The following is a 26484-nucleotide window of genomic DNA, read 5'->3' as shown; positions in this document are numbered from 1 at the left end:
GAGACATTTAATATGAGGATCAGAATTCATCATTAGAACAGGATTCTCACTCCTTTTTATATTTTAATTGGAACATTTACAGTCCCTTTTGCGAGAGGTTTCACTGACTCTGGGTGTCCAGGAGTAAAGTGACTGGATTTATTGTTTAAACAGGCAGCAGTGAGTCGATTCCCAAAGTAGATGGTGCCATTTCTATATTGACAGAGACCTGCAATTAATTTGGAGGACAGCATGTTTTTCAAGGACTCATGTACAGAAAGTTGCAAGAGTATAATAGAAGGGTATTTTTTCAACTGGTTTTTATTTAAGCCTGCAGTGAGTGCTGACTGTGTAGCTGGAGTATTGCCTTTGTTGTGATTCCTTGTCAGAAATGGTGTCTGAAGAGGTTTCTTTGGAGGAAATCGAGGATTGACTAGTACAAGTGGTAAATTACTTTTATTTGTGAAGCAATTATGGATATTATTCGGTTCAATGCAAAGAATGCTGCTTTCTTTCATGTAATTGGCAAGAGTCCATGAGCTAGTGACATATGGGATATACAATCCTACCAGGAGGGTCAAAGTTTCCCAAACCTCAAAATGCCTATAAATACACCCCTCACCACACCCACAATTCAGTTTTACAAACTTTGCCTCCTATGGAGGTGGTGAAGTAAGTTTGTGCTAAGATTTCTACGTTGATATGCGCTTCTCAGCATTGTTGAAGCCCGATTCCTCTCAGAGTACAGCGAATGTCAGAGGGACGTAAAGGGAGTATCACTTATTTGAAAACTATTATTTCCCTAACGGGGGTCTATTTCATAGGTTCTCTGTTATCGGTCGTAGAGATTCATCTCCTACCTCCCTTTTCAGATCGACGATATACTCTCAATTTACCATTACCTCTACTAATAACTGTTTTAGTACTGGTTTGGCTATCTGCTATATGTGGATGGGTGTCTTTTGGCAAGTATGTTTTCATTACTTAAGACACTCTCAGCTATGGTTTGGCACTTTATGCATTTATATAAAGTTCTAAATGTATGTATTGTACTTATATTTGCCATGAGTCAGGTTCATGTATTTCCTTCAGCAGACTGTCAGTTTCATATTTGGGGAATTTAAACATTTTAAGAAATGTATTTCTTACCTGGGGTTTTAGTCTATTTTTCAATTGACTACTTCTTGCTATTGCGGGTATTAGGCAGCGGGTGCGTCAAATTCTAAACTTTATTGCGTCATTCTTGGCGCGAAAAAAGACGTTTATGATGCAACTTCGTCATTTTCAGGCATCATACTTGACGCCGAGACCTTTCACACAGCGGCGTCATTAGTGACGCGAGTGTGTCATTTCCGGTTATTTTTGGTGCCAAAAAAAGTTTACGTTACGTTGTGCGTCATACTTGGCGCCAACTTTTTTTCATTATTTCAATACCCCATTGATGTTTGCCTCTTGCTTTTTTCTCTATCAGAGGCCTATGCTTTTGCATTTTTTTCCCATTCCTGAAACTGTCATATAAGGAAATAGATCATTTTGCTTTATATGTTGTTTTTTCTCTTACATTGAGCAAGATGTCCCAATCTGATCCTGCCTCAGAAGTTTCTGCTGGAACATTGCTGCCTGACTTCTACCAAAGCTAAGTGCATTTGTTGTAAAAGTGTAGTACTTTCCAAGGTAATAATTTATTTGGTTCTCAGTTGGATTCTATTATTTCAACTATCACTGGAGGAAAAGGAGTTTTTTTGCCTCAGGATAAAAAAACCTAAGGGTAAATCTAAGGCTTCTAACCGTTTTCGTTCCTTTCGTCAGAATAAGGAACAAAAACTCAATCCTCCTCCCAAGGAATCTGCTTCCAGTTGGAAGCCTTCCTCAAATTGGAATAAATCCAAGCCATTTAGGAACCCAAAGACTGCCCCTAAGTCCGCATGAAGGTGCGGCCCTCATTCCAGCTCAGCTGGTAGGGGGCAGATTAATTTTTTTCAAGGATTTTTGGATAAAATCTGTCCAAAATCATTGGATTCAGAGCATTGTCTCTCAAGGGTATCGAATAGGATTCAAAGTAAGACCTCCTGTGAGGAGAAGATTTTTTTCTCTCACCCATCTCTGTAAATCCAGTAAAAGCTCAGGCTTTTCTGAAGTGTGTTTTAGAACTGGAGTCTTCAGGGGTAATCATGCCAGTTCCTCCTCAGGAACAAGGTTTGGGTTTTTTTTTCCAAACCTATTCATTGTACCAAAGAGAGAAAATTTGTTCAGACCAGTTCTGGATCTGAAAATTTTGAATCGTTATGTAAGAGTACCAACTTTCAATATGGTGACTATAAGGACTATTCTGCCTTTTGTTCAGCAAGGACATTATATGTCCACAATAGAATTGCAGGATGCATACCTTCATATTCAGATTCATCCAGAACACTATCAGTTTCTGAGATTCTCTTTTCTAGACAAGCATTACCAATTTGTTGCTCTTCCATTTGGCCTAGCAACAGCTCCAAGAATCTTTTCAAAGGTTCTGGGTGCCCTACTATCTGTAATCAGAGAACAGGCTATTGCGGTGTTTCCTTATTTGGACAATATCTTGGTACTAGCTCAGTCTTTACATACTGCAGAATCTCACACGAATCAACTAGTGTTGTTTCTTCGGGAACATGGTTGGAAGATCATTTTACAAAAAAGTTTCTTGATTACTCAGACAAGGGTCACCTTTTTAGGTTTCCAGATAGATTCAGTGTCCATGACTCTGTCTCTAACAGACAAGAGACGTTTAAAATTTGCTGGCACCTTCAGTCTCAGTCATTCCCTTCAGTGGCTATGTGCATGGATGTTTTAGGTCTCATGACTGCAGCATCGGACGCGATCCCCTTTGCTCGTTTTCACATGAGACCTCTACAGCTTTGCATGCTGAATCAATGGTGCAGGGATTATACAAAGATATCACAATTAATATCCTTGAATCCCAATGTACGACACTCTCTGACATGGTGGATAGATCACCATTGTTTGGTTCAAGGGGCCTCTTTTGTTCGGCCAACCTGGACTGTGATCACAACAGATGCAAGTCTTTCAGGTTGGGGATCTCTGACAGCACAAGGGGTTTGGAAATCTCAAGAGGCGAGATTACCAATAAATTTTTTAGAACTCCGTGCAATTCTCAGGGCTCTTCAGTTTTGGCCTCTGTTAAATAGAGAGCCGTTCATTTGTTTTCAGACAGACAATATCACAACTGTGGCTTATGTCAATCATCAGGGTGGGACTCACAGTCCCCAAGCTATGAAAGAAGTATCTCGGATATTTGCTTAGGCGCAATCCAGCTCTTGTCTAATCTCTGCGGTGTATATCCCAGGTGTAGACAATTGGGAGGCGGATTATCTCAGCCGCCAGACTTTACATCCAAGGGAGTGGTCTCTCCATCCGGATGCGTTTTCTCAGATTGTTCAGATGTGGGGTCTTCCAGAGATAGATCTCATGGCCTCTCATCTAAACAAGAAACTTCCCAGATACCTGTCCAGGTCCAGGGATGTTCAGGCAGAAGCAGTGGTTGCACTGACACTTCCTTGGTGTTATCATCCTGCTTACATCTTCCCGCCTCTTGTTCTCCTTCCAAGACTGATCTCCAAACTCATCATGGAACAGTCTTTTGTGTTGCAGGTGGCTCCAGCATGGCCACACAGGATTTGGTATGCGGATCTGGTGCGGATGTCCAGTTGCCCGCCTTGGCCACTTCTGTTACGGCCGGACCTACTATCTCAAGGTCCGTTTTTCCATCAGGATCTCAAATCATTAAATTTGAAGGTATGGAAATTGAAAGCTTAGTACTAAGTCATAGAGGTTTCTCTGACTCAGTGATTAATACTATGTTACAAGCTCGTAAATCTGTCTCTAGAAAGATTTATTATAGAGTTTGGAAGACTTACATTTCATGGTGTTCTTCTCATAAATTCTCCTGGCATTCTTTTAGAATTCCTAGAATTTTACAGTTTCTTCAGGATGGTTTGGATAAGGGTTTGTCTGCAAGTTCCTTGAAAGGACAAATCTCCGCTCTTTCTGTTTTATTTCACAGAAAGATTGCTATACTTCCTGATATTCACTGTTTTGTACAGGCTTTAGTTCGTATTAAGACTGTCATAAAATCAATTTCTCCTCCTTGGAGTCTTAATTTGGTTCTGAAGACGTTTCAGGCTCCTCCATTTGAGCCTATGCATTCTTTGGACATTAAACTACTTTCTTGGAAAGTGTTGTTTCTTTTGGCTATCTCTTCTGCTAGAAGAGTTTCTGAGTTATCTGCTCTTTCTTGTGAGTCTCTTTTTCTGATTTTTCATCAGGATAAGGCAGTTTTGCGGATTTCTTTTCAATTTTTACCTAAGGTTGTGAATTCTAACAGTAGAGAAATTGTTGTCCCTTCCTTATATCCTAATCCTAAGAATTCTTTGGAGAGATCCTTACATTCTTTGGATGTGGTAAGAGCTTTGAAATATTATGTGGAAGCTACTAAAGATTTCAGGAAGACTTCCAGTCTATTTGTTTTATTTTCTGGTCCTAGGAAAGGTCAGAAGGCTTCTGCTAGTTCCTTGCCTTCTTGGTTGAAACTTTTGATTCATCAAACTTATTTTGAGTCGGGTCAGGCCCCGCCTCAGAGAATTACAGCTCATTCTACTAGATCAGTTTCCACTTCGTGGGCTTTTAAGAATGAAGCTTCAGTTGATCAGATTTGCAAAGCGGCGACTTGGTCCTCTTTGCATACATTTACTAAATTCTACCGTTTTGATGTATTTGCTTCTTCGGAAGCAGTTTTTGGTAGAAAAGTTCTTCAGGCAGCTGGTTCAGTTTGATTCTTCTGCTTTTGATTTAAGTTTTTTTTCTTTCAAAGATGAAATAAACTTATTTTTGTTTTGGGTTGTGGATTATTTTTTCAGTGGAATAAGGCAGTTTTTGTTTTATTCCCTCCCTCTCTAGTGACTCTTGAGTGGAAGACTCCACATCTTGGGTATTGATATCCCATATGTCACTAGCTCATGGACTCTTGCCAATTACATGAAAGAAAACATAATTTATGTAAGAACTTACCTGATAAATTCATTTCTTTCATATTGGCAAGAGTCCATGAGGCCCACCCTTTTTATGGTGGTTATGATTTTTTGTGTAAAGCACAATTATTTCCAAATTTCCTTTGTTGATGCTTTCTACTCCTTTCTTTATCACCCCACTGCTTGGCTATTCGTTAAACTGAATTGTGGGTGTGGTGAGGGGTGTATTTATAGGCTTTTTGAGGTTTGGGAAACTTTGCCCTTCCTGGTAGGATTGTATATCCCTTATGTCACTAGCTCATGGACTCTTGCCAATATGAAAGAAATTAATTTATCAGGTAAGTTCTTACATAAATTATGTTTTTGCGGTGCTGGCCAGGTGATTATGGTTTGGATATGCGGATGTTATCAACAAGTAGACTGTTACATATTTTCGTTGTGGGTAAGGTTCTTTTTGGTCCTGGATTGGACTGAATTATGAGTTTTTTTACCTCAGGACATACATTCTAAGGGAAAGGCTAGAGCAGGACATCTTCTTCCCATTTGTCATTTTAGAAACTAAACATCCTCCCATAGTCTACTCAAAAATCCGGTTCTTCCAAGTCCTCATGGAAGCTAGGAAATTCTTGAAACAAGTCCAAACAGCAAAATATATTTTCCACTTCCTATAAGTCAGCATGAAGATGTGGTCCAAAATCCAGATATTTCTCTGGTAGGGGGCAATCTGAGCCTGTTTCAGCAGGTCTGGTGCAAATATGTTAAGGATCCCTAGGTTATCAGTATGGTATCGGAGGGTTACAGAATAGGTTTTCAGGCCACCTCAAGGAATTTTCCTTTTTTCATTTCTGTTTGATTTTCCCAAGAATCCCTTAGTCAAATGGTATCCACAGCACCAATTAGGTAAAAGAAAATACCTTTATTTTCACATTACACGCGACGTTTCGGCCTTCACAGCCTTAATCATGCATACAAAACACTTCAGCCTCTGTCCACAGTATATAGGCTGATCAATTAAAACATTAATTACAAACAGATTTGCACAAAATGCTTTAGATACCAGCAAATGTTTTAGGGCTAAGGAGATGGGTCTTAGAAACAAATCTACATTTGTGCCCAGTTTTAGTAACAACAGTGTGGAAACATTTATTAAAATGGTAAACAATGATTGGTGTAACTTAAAAGAAAAAATCTCCAAACAAGGTGGTAAAAATAAGAGAAATGACAATCTGACTTTAGAGGAAAAACAGGCTTTTAAATCTTTAAAAGAAAAACAGGAGGATATTCTAGTGAGGGCAGCAGATAAGGGTGGTGCCACCATTGTTCTTGATAAACAATATTATGTAGAGGAAATACTGTCACAATTACAAGATACTACATATCATCCACTTGCAGGGGATCCAGTATTTAAAATACAAAAGGAAATTAAACACATACTTGCCAAGGCAGTTAAGAATGATATCATTGATATTAAATTATCTGATTATTTGTACAAAGAACATCCTAGGACACCCATATTCTATACTGTGTCAAAAGTGCATAAAAATGCTAAATGCCCCCCAGGGAGCCCCATAGTCTCCAGTGTAGATTCTATCTTCACTAACATAGCTGTTTTCCTTGATAAAATTTTACAACATGAAGTAATTAAAATGTCGGCCTACATCAAAGATACTAGTGATTTCCTTGATAAATTATACAGTTTACATCTACCCAGCAAGAAATATATACTCTTCACACTTGATGTAAAAAGTCTTTATACTGCCATCAAGCATGGGACAGGTATAGGAGTGATTAGGAAACTTTTAAGTGGTACTGGTACATATAATTCTCCTCAAATAGAATTTATTTGTGATTTATTAACTCTTATCCTGTACTGGAACTATTTTTTATTTCGAGACAACTGGTATGTACAGGTCAGGGGGACTGCAATGGGATCCAACGTTGCCCCAGCATACGCCAACCTGTTCATGAACAGCTTTGAAGAGAATTTTGTATATACTAATAAGATGTTCTTGGAATATGGTGCAGCCTGGTGGCGTTTTATTGATGACGTGTTTGGCGTGTGATGGGGTGACGTTGGATCCCTAGAATCCTTTGTATGTGACTTAAACTCTGCTATCCCAGGGATAGAATTTACCCTTACACATAGTGAGGTTTCAGTGGATTTCTTAGACACTAGGGTTTATAAGGATAATGGGACCCTTAAAACAGATCTTTTTAGAAAATCCACTGATAGGAATAATATGCTTGCCTATGATAGTTTCCATCCAACTAGGTTAAAAGACTCACTCCCTAGGAGTCAACTCCTTAGGGTCTGTAGAATAGTGAAGGATGAAGAAATATTATCAACCAGAATGATGGAAATGGGCAATAGATTTGTTAGCAGAGGTTATCCTGAAAACCTCATTAAGGAAGAGATCTCAAGGCTCCAGAGAGAGAAGAAAATGTACAGGCATAATAATGCCCCTAAAGATAATAAAAATGGTAAAAATAAAAGTAGGAAGATGGTATTTACTTCACAATATAATTCATACAGTACTGAAGTTACTAAAATCATAAGAAAGCATTGGAATATTATTAAAAATTGTAATAGAGATATGGAGATATTCCAAAATAATCCCATTATGGCCTTTAAGAGGGTTAGAAATTTGAGACACACTGATTAAAAATGATTTGGGACCCTCCAAAAGTCTTAAACAAAGCCATATGGGTCAGAAATCTTATGGTTCTTATCCCTGTCTAGTGTGCTCTAATTGCCATGCAATGATAAAAGGGAAAGAATTTTCCCATCCAAGAACAGGGCATAAATATAAAATCAATGGTTATTATACATGTGAGACATCCTACGTAATCTATCTTATTAAATGCCCGTGTTCTCTTATTTACATTGGAGAATCGACTAGAAAAGGCAGGGAAAGAATTAATCAGCATAAGTCCAACTTGAGATGTGGTAATAAAGAAGCTCCTGTTTCTAATCATTTTATCCAGGCAGGCCACAACATAAGTCAAATTAGGTGGCAGATTATTGACCATGTAGGTACATTAAGAGGAGGGAGTGACAGGGAGAGGATCCTTAAACAAAAAGAAACTTACTGGATCCATAAATTAGATTGTATGTACCCTAAAGGGTTAAATAGAGAAATAGATTTCTCTGTCTTTCTCTAAATGTAACAAATTAAAATAAAAAATAAAAATTCTTCAAAAAGTTTGTTAGTTTTGGTTTATTTAAACACATAGGTAAAGTCACTTGTTCACTTAAACACATAGGTAAAGTTTATCAGTAAGATTGGTAAAATGAGTCAGTAATATACTTTAGAGGTGTTACTATAGAGATATAAGATTGCAGTAAGACTTGTTCCTATATATTTTCTTGTTTTTAATGACACTTGTACATTCAGTGGAAACTCCTCTAGTAATAGTATTTTTGGTAACTTGAGAGTTAAATTTTATAAGATGTAGTAAAATATGACTAACACTAGAGGGAGTAATTGCTCTGTGTGAAACATTTTGTCAAATCTGTTTGTAATTAATGTTTTAATTGATCAGCCTATATACTGTGGACAGAGGCTGAAGTGTTTTGTATGCATGATTAAGGCTGTGAAGGCCGAAACGTCGCATGTAATGTGAAAATAAAGGTATTTTCTTTTACCTAATTGGTGCTGTGGATACCATTTGTCTATGTTGCTGTAAGGGTGGCAGTAACCCTTTCTCCACGGGCATCATACAGAATTAAAACCTACTTTAAGGAACCAACAGGTGCTGTACTCATTTACTACTTTTGTGGAATGTATGGTAGTGATTGTCCCAGTTCCTCAGGCAGAACAAGACCTAGGTTACGATTCCAATCTCTATTGTGCCACGTTCTGACCGATTTTAGATTTCAAATCCTGAACAAATTCCTGAGGGTACCTATGTTCAAAATAGAGACAATCCTAACTATTTTGCTGTTAGGCCAATAGTGTTAATTTGTGACCAGAATTGATCTGAACTAGGATGCATATCTTCATATTCCCATTCACAGGGATCATCACGAGTTCTTAGGTTTGACTTTCAGCAGAAACATTTGTTTGTGGCACTCCGTTTTGGCCTAGAAAAAGTTCCTGTGGTGTTCAAAAAAGTTCTAGGTGCTCTTCTGTCAGTGATAAGAGCACAGGAAATCAGTAACCATGATTCAGTTTTTGAAAGATCATGGATGGATTATCAATTTGCTACTGAGTTCTCTGGTTCCACACACCAGTTAATTTCCTCTAATTGGTTATAGATTGTGTCTATGCACCTTTCTCTGACAGATTTGCAGAGTAAAGTTACAGAAATCCTGTGCAGATCTTCAACTTGTGTCTCATCCATCAGTTGCTCAGTGCATGGAACTTGTATGGTTGATGGTAGCTGCTTCAGACGCTATGCCCAGATTTCACTTCTGTATGCTCAAGCAGTAGAATAAATATCATGTTGACTTGTCTGTCAATTTGTTTGGCGCCAGTCTGTCAGGATGGGGGGCCGTCTGGGAGTCTCGGAAGGTGCAAAGAGTTTGGTCTCCTCAGGAGGCGAGGTTACCAATTAATTTTTTGGAATTTAGAGCGATCTTCACTTACAGATTTGGCCCTACCTGAGGTTTCAATCCGACAGTGTTACGACTGTAGCATATGTTAACCATCAGGGCTAACGATGAAGGAGGTTTCCCACATCCTTTCTTGGGTGAAACACAATCGTGCTATTCACATTTCTGGAGTCGACAGTTGAGAAGCAGATTTCCTCAGTTGTCAGACATGTCATTCAGGAGAATGGTCTCTCAATCAGGAATTTTTTGATCGGATCACATCAAGTTTGGGCTTACCAGATATTGACATGATAGCCTCCCGTTTGAATCACAAACTTTCCAGTTATTGTGCCAGTTCAAGAGATTCTCAAGTGATTCTCAGAGATGCGCTTGTGGTTCCTTGGTCTTTTCGTCTGATGTACGTTTCCTCTGTTCTGTTTCCTCGAGTGATATCTTAAAGCTGGTTCCTGTAATCCTCATTGCCTTAGCTTGGCAACGCAGGACCTGCTTTGCAGATCTAATTCAGATGTTCAGCTCTCAACCCTGGATTCTTCCGTTACGAAGGGATCTTCTCTCTCATAGTTCCTTTCTTGCATTTTCTTTTGAGTCTCCTTATTTGGTTTTCCATCAGGACAAGGGTGTCCTAAGGACTCTGTATAACTTTTCTTCCTGGATGTTGTGTCTGCTCAGATTATTAATCAAAATGTGTTGTCCCTTCTTTGTGTCCTTCCCATAAAAATAATAAGGAATGGCTTCTACATAATTTGGATGTCCAAGCTTTATTTTATCTCCAAGTAACTAAGAAATTTAGACTAGCTTTGTTTGTTAATTTGTTAATTGTTTGTCTCTGTAGAGGTCAGAAGGCTACTGCGGTTACTTTGGCCTCTTGACTAAAACAATTCTTAAAGCTTAGTTGGAGGCGGGTAAATCTTCTCCACCTCGTATTACAGCTCTTTCTACTAGGTCTCTACGTCCTGGGCATTTTTAAAATTGAGGCTTCCATGGAACTAATTTGCAAAGCTGCTACTTTGTCTTTCCTTCATACTTTCATCAAAGTTTGCCATTTTTATGCGTTTGCCTCTTTAGAGGCTGCGTTTGGCAGGAAGGTTCTCCAGGCAGCTGTTTGGTCAATGCTGTACCTGCCACACCCTTTTATGGTATTATTGACTCCACAGCTTAGGTATTCAACCCCATATGTTATGGCTTGTGGACTCTCACCATCTTATGAATGTAAATCAAATCTATTCTTACCTGATAAATTTCTTTCTTTCATGGTGGTAAAAGTCCACAAGACACTAACTAAATTCTTGGAAAAATATCCTTTGACAATTTTAGCATGCACTTTATTTACACTGCTTGATCTTCCTTCTCTTCAGATTCCACTTTTTGGCTATACATTAGACTAAGGGGAATCATGAAGTTGGAGGGATTAAAGCTCTTGCTGTTGGGTAATTTTTGCCTGCCTCCTGATGGAGAGCAGGTTAATCTCATATGTTATGGCTTGTGGACTCTCACCACCATGAAAGAAAGGAATGTAAGAATACATTTATTTATTTATTTTGCACCTGACTAGCAATATTTCAGTTTATTTTTCCACATGTGTCTTTTGTGTTTTAAAGTGAAGGTCCATTTTGATACATTTTTGCCAGGTTTTTAATAAACCTATTAAAAACAAGGGCACTTTAATTCATCAAAATTGACATTTCACTGTTTTCTTCAAAAACTTACCTTTTAATCCTGAATGCCGCTCCAGTGATTCCCCCGGCCGTCGGAAGCCTCTGCAGACATCAGAAATGACAAATCAGGCTACCTCCAATAACAGCTTCCCCCCGGGGGAATTTTGGCCTGATGCAACAATGTGATTGGAGTAAGCCGGATTCGTCATTTTGGACCCGCAAAGGCGGCTTGCGACGGGCTGAGGAAGTGCTGAAGGTATGTTTTTGAAGAAAACGGTGAAATGTAAATTTTGATAAATTAAAGTGCCCTTCATCAAAATGGACCTTCACTTTAAGACCACTTCAATAAATTAAATTTTATAATACCTTAATAAATTATTCAGATTTTTTTTTTTTTTTTTTTTTTAAATATTACAATTTATACTCTCATCTAGATTATAAATAGAATATAAGAATGGGGGGGGGGGTTGAGGTACTGTCGGTACTGTCTTCATGTGTCCGGAAATAGTTTATCACATTAACTTTTTAATATGATCTAAATTAACTTGTTTTTTTTTTTGTATTTGTGTTTTTTTAATATAAATGGTAAATCCTTTTATTTTTATTATTCTAGTGCCTGTCTTCTGTTGCTACTGCTCTTCAGTCCGGTTTCTTACCATACTGTGAACCTGTATATCAACGCTGTGTGAACCTAGTACAAAAGACTCTTGCACAAGCAATGGTAAGGCTTTATGTCCTCATATGTAATAATCATTATGGTCTTGAACTTGACATGGTAAACATTTACAAATTTAGCAACCAAATGATAATGCCAACCACTGTTTTACCCAACATGTAAACCCATGTCAAATTGGAAGCATTTTTAATTTCTCAAATAAAATATCCTTTCAAAGACGTGTTACCCTGGCAATGTAAGCAGAAACACCACAGAATAAAGTCTAATTTTAGCTTTTTAGGATATCTGCCAGTGCCAGGCATACTATTCATTAAATGGTAATGTGTTGAAAATTTGGCTGTTGTTACACTTTGGATATCACATCTCTGTAGCATTTTGATGAACTGATAGGGAAGTGTAGTGTTTGGTATTTTAGAGGGGTATTGTAAAATTGTGAATTTACACTTTGTGTTTAGGCTATATTTTTCCTACAGTTGCTAAGTCGTGTCTTTAGCCACATACCTAATATACTCAACAGATTATTTGTGAAGCTTAGATAATTTTTAGCTTCATGATTACATTCTGTTAGTTGGAAAGTGCGAGACTACTTCTTTAAAATGATAGTAAATCCTAGCGTTTGTGAAACACTAGATTTCTTTCATGTAATTAACAAGAGTCCATGAGCTAGTGACGTATGGGATATACATTCCTACCAGGAGGGGCAAAGTTTCCCAAACCTTAAAATGCCTATAAATACACCCCTCACCACACCCACAAATCAGTTTTACAAACTTTGCCTCCAAGGGAGGTGGTGAAGTAAGTTTGTGCTAGATTCTACGTTGATATGCGCTCCGCAGCAAGTTGGAGCCCGGTTTTCCTCTCAGCGTGCAGTGAATGTCAGAGGGATGTGAGGAGAGTATTGCCTATTGAATGCAGTGATCTCCTTCTACGGGGTCTATTTCATAAGGTTCTCTGTTATCGGTCGTAGAGATTCATCTCTTACCTCCCTTTTCAGATCGACGATATACTCTTATATTTACCATTTCCTCTACTGATTCTCGTTTCAGTACTGGTTTGGCTTTCTACAAACATGTAGATGAGTGTCCTGGGGTAAGTAAGTCTTATTTTCTGTGACACTCTAAGCTATGGTTGGGCACTTTATTTATAAAGTTCTAAATATATGTATTCAAACATTTATTTGCCTTGACTCAGAATGTTCAACTTTCCTTATTTCCAGACAGTCAGTTTCATATTTGGGATTATGCTTTAAATTATCATATTTTGTCTTACCTCAAAAATTTGACTTTTTTCCCTGTGGGCTGTTAGGCTCGCGGGGGCTGAAAATGTTTCATTTTATTGCGTCATTTTTGGCGCGGATTTTTTTGGCGCAAAAATTCATTTCCGTTTCCGGCGTCATACGTGTCGCCGGAAGTTGCGTCATTTTTTGACGTTATTTTGCGCCAAAAATGTCGGCGTTCCGGATGTGGCGTCATTTTTGGCGCCAAAAGCATTTAGGCGCCAAATAATGTGGGCGTCTTATTTGGCGCCAAAAAATATGGGCGTCGCTTTTGTCTCCACATTATTTCAGTCTCATTTTCATTTGCTTCTGGTTGCTAGAAGCTTGATGTTTGGCATTTTTTTCCCATTCCTGAAACTGTCTTATAAGGAATTTGATTTATTTTGCTTTATATGTTGTTTTTTCTCTTACATATTGCAAGATGTCTCACGTTGCATCTGAGCCAGAAGATACTACAGGAAAACCACTGCCTGCTGGATCTACCAAAGCTAAGTGTATCTGCTGTAAACTTTTGGTAGCTATTTCTCCAGCTGTTGTTTGTAATAATTGTCATGACAAACTTGTTAAAGCAGATAATATTTCCTTTAGTGATGTACCATTGCCTGTTGCAGTTCCCTCAACATCTAAGGTGCAGAATGTTCCTGATAACATAAGAGATTTTGTTTCTGAATCCATAAAGAAGGCTTTGTCTGTTATTTCTCCTTCTAGTAAACGTAAAAAGTCTTTTAAATCTTCTCTCTCTACAGATGAATTTTTAAATGAACACCATCATTCTGATTCTTTGGACTCTTCTAGTTCAGAGGATTCTGTCTCAGAGATTGATGCTGATAAATCTTCATATTTATTTAAGATGGAATTTATTCGCTCTTTACTTAAAGAAGTACTAATTGCTTTAGAAATAGAGGATTCTAGTCCTCTTGATTCTAATTCTATACGTTTGGATAAGGTTTTTAAAGCTCCTGCGGTTATTCCAGAAGTCTTTCCTGTTCCTAATGCTATTTCTGCAGTAATTGCTAAGGAATGGGATAAATTGGGTAATTCATTTACTCCTTCTAAACGTTTGAAGCAATTATATCCTGTTCCGCCTGACAGGTTAGAATTTTGGGACAAAATCCCTAAAGTTGATGGGGCTATTTCTACCCTTGCTAAACGTACTACCATTCCTACGTCAGATGGTACCTCGTTTAAGGATCCTTTAGATAGAAAAATTGAATCTTTTCTAAGAAAAGCTTATCTATGTTCAGGTAATCTTCTTAGACCTGCTATATCATTGGCTGATGTTGCTGCAGCTTCAACTTTTTGGTTGGAAACTCTAGCGCAACAAGTAACAAATCGTGATTCTCATGATATTATTATTCTTCTCCAGCATGCTAATAATTTCATCTGTGATGCCATTTTTGATATTATTAGAGTTGATGTTAGATTTATGTCTCTGGCTATCTTAGCCAGAAGAGCTTTATGGCTTAAGACTTGGAATGCTGATATGGCTTCTAAATCAACTCTACTTTCCATTTCTTTCCAGGGAAACAAATTATTTGGTTCTCAGTTGGATTCTATTATTTCAACTGTTACTGGTGGGAAAGGAACTTTTTTACCACAGGATAAGAAGTCTAAAGGTAAAAACAGGGCTAACAATCGTTTTCGTTCCTTTCGTTTCAACAAAGAACAAAAGCCTGATCCTTCGTCCTCAGGAGCAGTTTCAGTTTGGAAACCATCTCCAGTCTGGAATAAATCCAAGCCTGCTAGAAAGGCAAAGCCTGCTTCTAAGTTCACATGAAGGTACGGCCCTCATTCCAGTTCAGCTGGTAGGGGGCAGGTTACGTTTTTTCAAAGAAATTTGGATCAAATCTGTTCACAATCTTTGGATTCAGAACATTGTTTCAGAAGGGTACAGAATTGGTTTCAAGATGAGACCTCCTGCAAAGAGATTTTTTCTTTCCCATGTCCCAGTAAATCCAGTGAAAGCTCAAGCATTTCTGAATTGTGTTTCAGATCTAGAGTTGGCTGGAGTAATTATGTCAGTTCCAGTTCCGGAACAGGGGATGGGGTTTTATTCAAATCTCTTCATTGTACCAAAGAAGGAGAATTCCTTCAGACCAGTTCTGGATCTAAAATTATTGAATCGTTATGTAAGGATACCAACGTTCAAGATGGTAACTGTAAGGACTATATTGCCTTTTGTTCAGCAAGGGAATTATATGTCCACAATAGATTTACAGGATGCATATCTGCATTTTCCGATTCATCCAGATCATTATCAGTTCCTGAGATTCTCTTTTCTAGACAAGCATTACCAATTTGTGGCTCTACCGTTTGGCCTTGCTACAGCTCCAAGAATTTTCACAAAGATTCTCGGTGCCCTTCTGTCTGTAATCAGAGAACAGGGTATTGTGGTATTTCCTTATTTGGACGATATCTTGGTACTTGCTCCGTCTTTACATTTAGCAGAGTCTCATACGAATCGACTTGTGTTGTTTCTTCAAGATCATGGTTGGAGGATCAATTTACCAAAAAGTTCTTTGATTCCTCAAACAAGGGTAACCTTTCTGGGTTTCCAGATAGATTCAGTGTCCATGACTCTGTCTTTAACAGACAAGAGACGTCTAAAATTGATTACAGCTTGTTGAAACCTTCAGTCACAATCATTCCCTTCGGTAGCCTTATGCATGGAAATTCTAGGTCTTATGACTGCTGCATCGGACGCGATCCCCTTTGCTCGTTTTCACATGCGACCTCTTCAGCTCTGTATGCTGAACCAATGGTGCAGGGATTACACGAAGATTTCTCAATTAATATCTTTAAAACCGATTGTTCGACACTCTCTAACGTGGTGGACAAATCACCATCGTTTAATTCAGGGGGCTTCTTTTGTTCTTCCGACCTGGACTGTAATTTCAACAGATGCAAGTCTCACAGGTTGGGGAGCTGTGTGGGGATCTCTGACGGCACAAGGAGTTTGGGAATCTCAGGAGGTGAGATTACCGATCAATATTTGGAACTCCGTGCAATTTTCAGAGCTCTTCAGTTTTGGCCTCTTCTGAAGAGAGAATCGTTCATTTGTTTTCAGACAGACAATGTCACAACTGTGGCATACATCAATCATCAAGGAGGGACTCACAGTCCTCTGGCTATGAAAGAAGTATCTCGAATTTTGGTTTGGGCGGAATCCAGCTCCTGTCTAATCTCTGCGGTTCATATCCCAGGTGTAGACAATTGGGAAGCGGATTATCTCAGTCGCCAAACGTTGCATCCGGGCGAATGGTCTCTTCACCCAGAGGTATTTCTTCAGATTGTTCAATTGTGGGGGCTCCCAGAGATAGATCTGATGGCCTCTCATCTAAACAAGAAACTTCCCAGGTATCTGTCCAGATCCCGGGATCCTCAGGCGGAGGCAGTGGATGCATTATCACTTCCTTGGAAGTATCATCCTGCCTATATCTTTCCGCCTCCAGTTCTTCTTCCAAGAGTAATCTCCAAGATTCTGAGGGAATGCTCGTTTGTTCTGCTAATAGCTCCGGCATGGCCTCACAGGTTTTGGTATGCGGATCTTGTCCGGATGGCATCTTGCCAGCCATGGACTCTTCCGTTAAGACCAGACCTTCTGTCACAAGGTCCTTTTTTCCATCCGGATCTGAAATCCTTAAATTTAAAGGTATGGAGATTGAACGCTTGATTCTTGGTCATAGAGGTTTCTCTGACTCCGTGATTAATACTATGTTACAGGCTCGTAAATCTGTATCTCGAGAGATATATTATAGAGTCTGGAAGACTTATATTTCATGGTGTCTTTCTCATCATTTTTCTTGGCATTCTTTTAGAATACCGAGAATTTTACAATTTCTTCAGGATGGTTTGGATAAGGGTTTGTCCGCAAGTTCTTTGAAAGGACAAATCTCTGCTCTTTCTGTTCTTTTTCACAGAAAGATTGCTATTCTTCCTGATATTCATTGTTTTGTACAAGCTTTGGTTCGTATAAAACCTGTCATTTAAGTCAATTTCTCCTCCTTGGAGTTTGAATTTGGTTCTGGGAGCTCTTCAAGCTCCTCCGTTTGAACCTATGCATTCATTGGACATTAAATTACTTTCTTGGAAAGTTTTGTTTCTTTTGGCCATCTCTTCTGCTAGAAGAGTTTCTGAATTATCTGCTCTTTCGTGTGAGTCTCCTTTTCTGATTTTTCATCAGGATAAGGCGGTGTTGCGAACTTCTTTTGAATTTTTACCTAAAGTTGTGAATTCCAACAACATTAGTAGAGAAATTGTGGTTCCTTCATTATGTCCTAATCCTAAGAATTCTAAGGAGAAATCATTGCATTCTTTGGATGTTGTTAGAGCTTTGAAATATTATGTTGAAGCTACGAAATCTTTCCGTAAGACTTCTAGTCTATTTGTTATCTTTTCCGGTTCTAGGAAAGGCCAGAAAGCTTCTGCCATTTCTTTGGCATCTTGGTTGAAATCTTTAATTCATCTTGCCTATGTTGAGTCGGGTAAAACTCCGCCTCAAAGAATTACAGCTCATTCTACTAGGTCAGTATCTACTTCCTGGGCGTTTAGGAATGAAGCTTCGGTTGACCAGATCTGCAAAGCAGCAACTTGGTCTTCTTTGCATACTTTTACTAAATTCTACCATTTTGATGTATTTTCTTCTTCTGAAGCAGTTTTTGGTAGAAAAGTTCTTCAGGCAGCGGTTTCAGTTTGAATCTTCTGCTTATGTTTTTTGTTAAACTTTATTTTGGGTGTGGATTATTTTCAGCAGGAATTGGCTGTCTTTATTTTATCCCTCCCTCTCTAGTGACTCTTGTGTGGAAAGATCCACATCTTGGGTAGTCATTATCCCATACGTCACTAGCTCATGGACTCTTGTTAATTACATGAAAGAAAACATAATTTATGTAAGAACTTACCTGATAAATTCATTTCTTTCATATTAACAAGAGTCCATGAGGCCCACCCTTTTTTGTGGTGGTTATGATTTTTTTGTATAAAGCACAATTATTCCAATTCCTTATTTTATATGCTTCGCACTTTTTTTCTTATCACCCCACTTCTTGGCTATTCGTTAAACTGATTTGTGGGTGTGGTGAGGGGTGTATTTATAGGCATTTTAAGGTTTGGGAAACTTTGCCCCTCCTGGTAGGAATGTATATCCCATACGTCACTAGCTCATGGACTCTTGTTAATATGAAAGAAATGAATTTATCAGGTAAGTTCTTACATAAATTATGTTTTTACCAGTGGAACAAATAAAGGGGTCTTTCAGTCATGAAGTATAAAATACTTCATGCTGATAGTTCCTTTATTTGTCTGAAGCGTTCGCCTGCTGAGCTCCTCAGGCAGCTCACAGCAGAACGCTATCTTTTCAGCGAGGTGACGTTTCCACCTGTTAGCCAATAGCCTTGCGGGCCAGCTGGAATTATGCTGGATAGCGAACACGTTATTGGCTAAAATCACCTCAGTGATAAAATTAGGGTTCTGCCGTGGGCTGCCTAAGGGCGCACAGCTCGGTGAATGCTGCAGACTAATAAAGGAACTTTGAGCATGAAGTATTTTATACTTCATGACAAAGTCCCCTTTATTTGTTGCACTGGTAAATTCTAGTGTTTCACAAGCGCTAGGATTTACTTTCACTTTAAGTCCGTTTGTCCAAATCTCTTTAGCAATTTTTGTTCTAAAATACTTTTCTATTTTCATTGGCTTATGCAATGCCTGGGGCACCTCATGTTAGGAAGCTATTATCAAATATTTCAAATAAGGTATAAAATTAAGTTTCTTTCTATTGACACGATGAGTCCACGGATCATCATTAATTACTGTTGGGAATATCACTCCTGCCCAGCAGGAGGCAGCAAGGAACACCACAGCAAAGCTGTTAATTATCACCTCCCTTCCCTCCCACCCCAGTCTTTCTCTTTGCCTATATTAGAGCAAGGAAGTGGTAAAGTAGGTGTTAGTAAAAGATTCTTCAATCAAGAGTTTATTATTTCTTTCATGTAATTGTCAAGAGTCCATAAGCTAGTGACGTATGGGATATACATTCCTACCAGGAGGGGCAAAGTTTCCCAAACCTCAAAATGCCTATAAATACACCCCTCACCACACCCCCAATTCAGGTTTTGGATTGCGGATCTTGTTCGGATGTCCAGTTGCCAACCTTGGCAACCTTCCGTTAAGGCCAGACCTTCTATCTCAAGGCCCATTTTTCCATCAGGATCTCAAATCATTAAATTTGAAGGTATGGAGATTGAACGCTTAGTGCTTAGTCATAGAGGTTTCTCTGACTCAGTGATTAATACTATGTTGCAGGCTCGTAAATCTGTATCTAGAAAAGATTTATTATAGAGTTTGGAAGACTTACATTTCATGGTGTTCTTCTCATAAATTCTCTTGGCATTCTTTTAGAATTCCTAGAATTTTACAATTTCTTCAGGATGGTTTCGATAAGGGTTTGTCTGCAAGTTCCTTGAAAGGACAAATCTCTGCTCTTTCTGTTCTGTTCCACAGAAAAATTGCTAATCTTCCTGATATTCATTGTTTTGTACAGGCTTTGGTTCGTATCAAGCCTGTTATTAAGTCAATCTCTCCTCCTTGGAGTCTTAATTTGGTTTTGAGGGCTTTATAGGCTCCTCCTTTTGAGCCTATGCATTCTCTTGACATTAAATTACTTTCTTGGAAAGTATTGTTCCTTTTGGCCATTTCTTCTGCTAGAAGAGTTTCTGAATTATCTGCTCTTTCTTGTGAGTCTCCTTTTCTGATTTTTCATCAGGATTAGGCGGTTTTGCGGACTTCATTTAAATTTTTACCTAAAGTGAATTCCAACAACATTAGTAGAGAAATTGTTGCCCCTTGTGTCCTAATCCAAAGAATTCTCTGGAGAGATCTTTACATTCTTTGGATGTGGTTAGAGCTTTGAAATATTATGTTGAAGCTACTAAAGATTTCAGAAAGACTTCTAGTCTATTTGTTATCTTTTCTGGTTCTAGGAAAGGTCAGAAGGCTTCTGCCATTTATTTGGCACCTTGGTTAAAGCTTTTGATTGATTCATCATGCTTTTGATTCATCAGGCTCATTCTACTAGGTTAGTTTCTACTTCCTGGGCTTTTAAGAATGAAGCTTCTGTTGATCATATTTGCAAAGCAGCAACTTGGTCTTCTTTGCATACTTTTACTAAATTCTACCATTTTGATGTTTTCTCTTCTTCAGAAGCAGTTTTTGGTAGAAAAGTACTTCAGGCAGCTGTTTCAGTTTGATTCTTCTGCTTATAATTTCAGTTTTTTTCATTATAAAGATTAAAACTTTTGATTTGGGTTGTGGATTTATTTTTCAGCGGAATCTTTATTTTTATCCCTCCCTCTCTAGTGACTCTTGCATGGAGTTCCACATCTTGGGTATTTGCTATCCCATACGTCACTAGCTCATGGACTCTTGCCAATTACATGAAAGAAAACATAATTTATGTAAGAATTTACCTGATAAATTAATTTCTTTCATATTGGCAAGAGTCCATGAGGCACACCCTTTTTTATGGTGGTTATGATTTTTTTGTATAAAGCACAATTATTCCAATTCCTTGTTGATGCTTTCGCTCCTTTCTTATCACCCCACTTCTTGGCTATTCGATAAACTGAATTTTGTGTGTAGTGGGGGGTGTATTTATAGGCATTTTGAGGTTTGGGAAACTAAACCCCTCCTGGTAGTAATGCATATCCCATACGTCGCTAGCTCATGGACTCTTGCCAATATGAAAGAAATGTATTTATCAGGTAAATTATTACATAAATTATGTTTTTTTAAGTAGTGCAAGATTGTGCTGCTTTGTTCTGGGGTGTAGCCGTAGTCCATATCAGTCTCAGTGCAGTGGTGGCTTTAGAGCAATGGGAACTTGTGGGACATAATTCTCACTGCGGCTCCCATATGTTTATGCTGCCCTAATCCTGATAGCCTAAGTAAGATTACTCAGGCTTTATCTTTTCTTTCATGTAATTGGCAAGAGTCCATGAGCTAGTGACGTATGGGATATACAATCCTACCAGGAGGGGCAAAGTTTCCCAAACCTCAAAATGACTATAAATACACCCCCCACCACACCCACAATTCAGTTTTACAAACTTTGCCTCCTATGGAGGTGGTGAAGTAAGTTTGTGCTAGATTTCTACGTTATGCGCTTCTCAGCTTTTTTGAAGCCCGTTTCCTCTCAGAGTGCAGTGAATGACTGAGGGATGTGAAGGGAGTATTACCTATTGAATACAATGGTCATCCTAATGGGGATCTATTTCATAGGTTCTCTGTTATCGGTCGTAGAGATTCATCTCCTACCTCCCTTTTCAGATCGACGATATACTCTTATATACCATTACCTCTGCTGATTCCCGTTTCAGTACTGGTTTGGCTATCTACTTTATGTAGATGAGTGTCTTTTGGGAAGTATGTTTCCTTTATTTAAGACACTCTCAGCTATAGTTTGGCACTTTATATTTAAAGTTCTAAATATATATTTGTACTTATATTTGCCATGATTCAGGTTTATCCGTATATTTCCTTTTTGCAGCCTGTCAGTTTCATATTTGGGAAATGCATTTAAAAAAAAAAAAAAAAAATCAGTTTTCAAATTGACACTTTTTTTTGCATGATGTACCGAGTCCACAGATTCATCCTAACTTGTGGGATATTGTCCTTCCTGACAGGAAGTAGCAAAGAGAGCACCACAGCAGAGCTGTCTATATAGCTCCCCCTTATCTCCACCCCCCAGTCATTCTCTTTGGCTCTAAGGGAAGAGTAAAGAGAAGAGGTGTTAAACTGTTAGTTTTATTTTATCTCCATCAAGGTTTTCTTCTTCAACCTATAGCATGCATTGTTCCTGTAAACACTGCAGCTGCCTTTTGGTTTGAGGCTCTAGAAGAGGCTCTTCAGATGGAGACCCCACTAGATGATATTGTGGACAGAATTAAGGCTCTTAAGTTGGCTAATTCTTTTATTACAGATGCAGCTTTTCATCTTGCTAAATTAGCGGCTAAGAATTCAGGTTTGCCATTTTAGCGCGTAGAGCGTTATGGCTTAAGTCCTGATCAGCTGATGTGTCATCTAAATCTAAGCTTTTGTCCATCCCTTTCAAAGGTAAGACCCTATTCAGGCCTGCATTGAAAGAGATCATTTCAGACATTACTGGAGGGGAAGGGTCATACCCTCCCTCAGGATAAGTCAAACAAGACAAGGACCAAACAAAATCATTTTCTTTCCTTTCGAAACTTCAAGAGTGGTCCCTCTACCTCTTCCCCTGCTGCAAAGCAAGAGGGGAACTTTGCTCAATCCAAGCCAATCTGGAGACCTAATCAGGCTTGGAACAAGGGTAAACAGGCCAAAAAGCCTGCTGCTGCCACTAAGTCAGCATGAAGGGGTAGCCCCCGATCCGGGACCGGATCTAGTAGGGGGCAGACTCTCTCTCTTTGCTCAGGCCTGAGCAAGAGACATTTAGGATTCCTGGGCAGTAGAAATTGTAACCCAGAGATACCTTCTAGATTTCAAGGATTCCCTTCCAAGGGAGAGGTTCCATCTTTCTCAATTGTCTGTGAACCCGACAAAAAGAGAGGCGTTCTTACGCTGTGTAGAAGACCTTTTTACCATGGGAGTGATCTGCCCAGTTCCAAAAGCAGAACAGGGGCAGGGGTTCCTCTCCAATCTGTTTATAGTTCCCAAAAAGGAGGGAACCTTCAGATCAATTCTGGATCTCAAGATCCTAAACCAATTCCTAAGAGTTCCATCTTTCAAGATGGAGACCATTCGGACTATCTTACTATTGATCCAGGAGGGTCAATATATGACCACCGTGGATGCGTATCTGCACATTCCTACCCACAAAGATCATCACCAGTTCCTCAGGTTCGCCTTTCTGGACAAGCATTATCAGTTTTGTGGCTCTTCCTTTCGGCTTGGCCACGGCGCCGCAAATCTTCACGAAGGTGCTAGGGTCCCTTCTGGCGGTTCTAAGGCCACGGGGCATAGCTTGTGGTGCCTTATCTAGACGACATTGTAATTCAAGTGTCGTCCTTCCAACTAGCCAAGTCTCACACGGACTTAGTGTTGGCCTTTCAAAGGTCTCACGGGTGGAAAGTGAACATAAAAAAAAGAGTTCTCTTTCTCCAACATAGGTGTGTCCGGTCCACGGCGTCATCCTTACTTGTGGGATATTCTCTTCCCCAACAGGAAATGGCAAAGAGCCCAGCAAAGCTGGTCACATGATCCCTCCTAGGCTCCGCCTACCCCAGTCATTCTCTTTGCCGTTGTACAGGCAACATCTCCACGGAGATGGCTTAGAGTTTTTTAGTGTTTAACTGTAGTTTTTATTATTCAATCAAGAGTTTGTTATTTTAAAATAGTGCTGGTATGTACTATTTACTCAGAAACAGAAAAGAGATGAAGATTTCTGTTTGTATGAGGAAAATGATTTTAGCACCGTAACTAAAATCCATGGCTGTTCCACACAGGACTGTTGAGAGCAATTAACTTCAGTTGGGGGAACAGTGTGCAGTCTCTTGCTGCTTGAGGTATGACACATTCTAACAAGACGATGTAATGCTGGAAGCTGTCATTTTTCCCTATGGGATCCGGTAAGCCATGTTTATTACGATGGTAAATAAAGGGCTTCACAAGGGCTTATTAAGATTGTAGACTTTTCTGGGCTAAATCGATTCAGTTTTAAAACATATTTAGCTTTGAGGAATCATTTTATCTGGGTTTTATTGATATTATAATATCGGCAGGCACTGTATTAGACACCTTATTTCTCTGGGGCTTTCCCAAAGCATAAGCAGAGCCTCATTTTCGCGCCGGTGTGGCGCACTTGTTTTTGAGAGGCATGGCATGCAGTCGCATGTGAGAGGAGCTCTGATACTTAGAAAAGACTTTCTGAAGGCGTCATTTGGTATTGTATTCCCCTTTGGGCTTGGTTGGGTCTCAGCAAAGCAGATACCAGGGACTGTAAAGGGGTTAAAGTGTTAAAACAGCTCCGGTTCCGTTATTTTAAGGGTTAAAGCTTCCAAATTTGGTGTGCAATACTTTTAAGGCTTTAAGACACTGTGGTGAAAATTTGGTGAATTTTGTACAATTCCTTCATGTTTTTTCGCAATTGCAGTAATAAAGTGTGTTCAGTTTAAAATTTAAAGTGACAGTAACGGTTTTATTTTAAAACGTTTTTTGTACTTTATTATCAAGTTTATGCCTGTTTAACATGTCTGAACTACCAGATAGACTGTGTTCTGAATGTGGGGAAGCCAGAATTCCTGTTCATTTAAATAAATGTGATTTATGTGATAATGACAATGATGCCCAAGATGATTCCTCAAGTGAGGGGAGTAAGCATGGTACTGCATCATTCCCTCCTTCGTCTACACGAGTCTTGCCCACTCAGGAGGCCCCTAGTACATCTAGCGCGCCAATACTGCTTACTATGCAACAATTAACGGCTGTAATGGATAATTCTGTCAAAAACATTTTAGCCAAAATGAACCCTTGTCAGCGTAAGCGTGGCTGCTCTGTTTTAGTTACTGAAGAGCATGACGACGCTGATATTAATATCTCTGAAGGGCCCCTAACCCAATCTGAGGGGGCCAGGGAGGTTTTGTCTGAGGGAGAAATTACTGATTCAGGGAACATTTCTCAACAGGCTGAACCTGATGTAATTGCATTTAAATTTAAGTTGGAACATCTCCGCATTCTGCTTAAGGAGGTATTATCCACTCTGGATGATTGTGAAAAGTTGGTCATCCCAGAGAAACTATGTAAAATGGACAAGTTCCTAGAGGTGCCGGAGCTCCCAGAAGCTTTTCCTATACCCAAGCGGGTGGCGGACATTGTTAATAAAGAATGGGAAAGGCCCGGTATTCCTTTCGTCCCTCCCCCCATATTTAAAAAATTGTTTCCTATGGTCGACCCCAGAAAGGACTTATGGCAGACAGTCCCCAAGGTCGAGGGAGCGGTTTCTACTTTAAACAAACGCACCACTATACCCATAGAGGATAGTTGTGCTTTCAAAGATCCTATGGATAAAAAATTAGAAGGTTTGCTTAAAAAGATGTTTGTTCAGCAGGGTTACCTTCTACAACCAATTTCATGCATTGTCCCTGTCACTACAGCCGCATGTTTCTGGTTTGATGAACTGATAAAGGCGCTCGATAGTGATTCTCCTCCTTATGAGGAGATTATGGACAGAATCAATGCTCTCAAATTGGCTAATTCTTTCACCCTAGACGCCACTTTGCAATTGGCTAGGTTAGCGGCTAAGAATTCTGGGTTTGCTATTGTGGCGCGCAGAGCGCTTTGGTTGAAATCTTGGTCGGCTGACGCGTCTTCCAAGAACAAGCTACTAAACATTCCTTTCAAGGGGAAAACGCTGTTTGGCCCTGACTTGAAAGAGATTATCTCGGATATCACTGGGGGTAAGGGCCACGCCCTTCCTCAGGATCGGCCTTTCAAGGCGAAAAATAGACCCAATTTTCGTCCCTTTCGTAAAAACGGACCAGCCCAAAGTGCTACGTCCTCTAAGCAAGAGGGTAATACTTCTCAGGCCAAGCCAGCTTGGAGACCAATGCAAGGCTGGAACAAGGGAAAGCAGGCCAAGAAGCCTGCCACTGCTACCAAGACAGCATGAAATATTGGCCCCCGATCCGGGACCGGATCTGGTGGGGGGCAGACTCTCTCTCTTCGCTCAGGCTTGGGCAAGAGATGTTCTGGATCCTTGGGCGCTAGAAATAGTCTCCCAGGGTTATCTTCTGGAATTCAAGGGACTTCCCCCAAGGGGGAGGTTCCACAGGTCTCAGTTGTCTTCAGACCACATAAAAAGACAGGCGTTCTTACATTGTGTAGAAGACCTGTTAAAACTGGGAGTGATTCATCCTGTTCCTCTAAGAGAACAAGGGATGGGGTTCTACTCCAATCTGTTCATAGTTCCCAAAAAAGAGGGAACGTTCAGACCAATCTTAGATCTCAAGATCTTAAACAAGTTTCTCAAGGTTCCATCTTTCAAGATGGAAACCATTCGAACTATTCTTCCTTCCATCCAGGAGGGTCAATTCATGACCACGGTGGATTTAAAGGATGCGTATCTACATATTCCTATCCACAAGGAACATCATCGGTTCCTAAGGTTTGCATTCCTGGACAAACATTACCAGTTCGTGGCGCTTCCTTTCGGATTAGCCACTGCTCCAAGGATTTTCACAAAGGTACTAGGCTCCCTTCTAGCGGTGCTAAGACCAAGGGGCATTGCAGTAGTACCTTACCTGGACGACATTCTGATTCAAGCGTCGTCCCTTCCTCAAGCAAAGGCTCACACG

General features: G+C 39.5%; 1 protein-coding gene across 1 annotated transcript in view; it reads left to right on the top strand.

Annotated features, from left to right (window-relative positions):
• Nucleotides 1-26484, top strand: part of TNPO1 (transportin 1) — a 949742-nt gene that overhangs the window by 572308 nt on the left and 350950 nt on the right. The window contains exon 14 of the mRNA XM_053699707.1: nucleotides 11824-11931. Coding sequence (XP_053555682.1) covers nucleotides 11824-11931 — 108 coding nt within the window. The remainder of the gene's footprint in view (nucleotides 1-11823; nucleotides 11932-26484) is intronic.

Source organism: Bombina bombina, chromosome 2, assembly GCF_027579735.1.
Source record: "Bombina bombina isolate aBomBom1 chromosome 2, aBomBom1.pri, whole genome shotgun sequence".
Classification (NCBI taxonomy): domain Eukaryota; kingdom Metazoa; phylum Chordata; class Amphibia; order Anura; family Bombinatoridae; genus Bombina; species Bombina bombina.
This window is presented reverse-complemented; position numbering and strand designations above follow the sequence as displayed.